This window comes from Lycium ferocissimum, chromosome 11 (genome assembly GCF_029784015.1).
Source record: "Lycium ferocissimum isolate CSIRO_LF1 chromosome 11, AGI_CSIRO_Lferr_CH_V1, whole genome shotgun sequence".
NCBI lineage: Eukaryota > Viridiplantae > Streptophyta > Magnoliopsida > Solanales > Solanaceae > Lycium > Lycium ferocissimum.
Genome location: NC_081352.1, coordinates 42399059 through 42400597, shown reverse-complemented (window position 1 = coordinate 42400597; position 1539 = coordinate 42399059). Strand labels below are relative to the sequence as shown.

The following is a 1539-nucleotide window of genomic DNA, read 5'->3' as shown; positions in this document are numbered from 1 at the left end:
TTAATTGAGTAGAGAAATTAGTCTTAAAAAGTATAGTTAAGATGGCCGGAAAAGCGTCTAAAACTCTGATGAAGCAATCCGATGAACCAGATGACCTGATTTTTGGATTCTTAGACGAAGGTCTCGAGTTTGAGTCATCAAAAAGATCGTCAGAGTTGACCATTAGCTGTAGTAGTAGCGGAGATATAATGGACGAAGAAGAGGAAGATGAAAATGTTAACAATAGTGAGGAGAAAAAGTTGTTTTGGGCATCACAAGAGGAGCTTCTTCAGGTAACATTTTTTGTATTAATACTTATTCAAATTAACTACCACACTTTTTCTTCTTTGAAATTAATAGTACGTAGAAATTAAATTCATCCTTCATACTTACAATTGTATTCTTTTTTCTAGACAACATTGTGTAGGACAACTTCTTTTGAATCGAGTGTCAGAAAAGCAACAAAGGAGGCTCTAAAAGAATTGAAATTCACAAGCATCAATTGTAGCTGCCGGAATATGGTATCCGATAGTTGTCGCAAATGTATGCAAAATGAAATCTCCGAACGCCTTATAAATGCAGGTTTTGATTGTTTCATTTGCAAGTCCAAGTGGAAAAGCTCACTGGGAATACCTTCAGGTAAATACAAAAATGGTTGATTTATACAAAAAAAACTTGCACACGATTTAAATATGTGATGGGGTATTGTAAGTGGCAGAATGACCTTACTGTCATGATCCACTGAGATTCAACCATTTATTGGTCTGAATCAACCAAAAAAACAAAGTGAACATGCCAATTTTGTTGTGCTTATTGTTTTTCCTTTGAAGGTGAATACACATACATGGAAGTGGTGCAAACCGCAAGTTCAAAAAAAGGGAAATCAATGAAAGTCATCATAGAGTTGAATTTCAGGGGAGAATTCGAAATGGCACGTGCCAACGAAGGCTACAATCGTCTAGTAAAGCAATTACCGGAAGTATATGTAGGAAAGGTAGAAAGGCTTAGAGATTTAATAAAAATATTATGTTGTGCTTCAAAGAAATGCATGAAGGAAAAGAATATGCACATGGGTCCATGGAGGAAGCATAAGTACATGCAAGCTAAGTATCTCGGGTCGCCGGAGATTAAGCTGGAGCCAATTTTTCCGGTGAACAATTTGCAGCGTTTGCCAAGGCCGAAGGCTTCTATGCTCACTTTTGATTTGCTTGATAATTTGCCTACGGGGTTGCATTGTGCGGCAATCAAAGTTGTTTGATAACGAGTCAAATTTTCTAACTAGTATAGTACGTATTAGAATATTCCTAGTTTGCTCTTGGAATCTCGAACAATTTCACATGTAAACTAGTGAGAAATATATATATATATATATATATATATATATATATATATATATATATATATATATATATATATATATATATTCCTATTGCATCCATAAGGCTCGCGAAGTGAGGGACTAGTGTATATATTGTAGGTTCATCCGAATTCAGTAGTATAACTTTAATTCAATTCAATTTATATATTAAGAAATCTATTATTAATTCGTCAAGCCTTCAT

General features: G+C 34.4%; 1 protein-coding gene across 1 annotated transcript; it reads left to right on the top strand.

The window, feature by feature from the left end:
- Positions 1–1337, top strand: LOC132037380 (uncharacterized). The gene is made up of 3 exons (XM_059427887.1): positions 1–272; positions 393–618; positions 810–1337. Exons 1-3 carry the CDS (start codon positions 42–44, stop codon positions 1235–1237), a joined length of 885 nt encoding a protein of 294 aa, XP_059283870.1. The 5' UTR covers positions 1–41; the 3' UTR covers positions 1238–1337.
- The last annotated feature ends 202 nt before the right edge of the window (positions 1338–1539 follow it).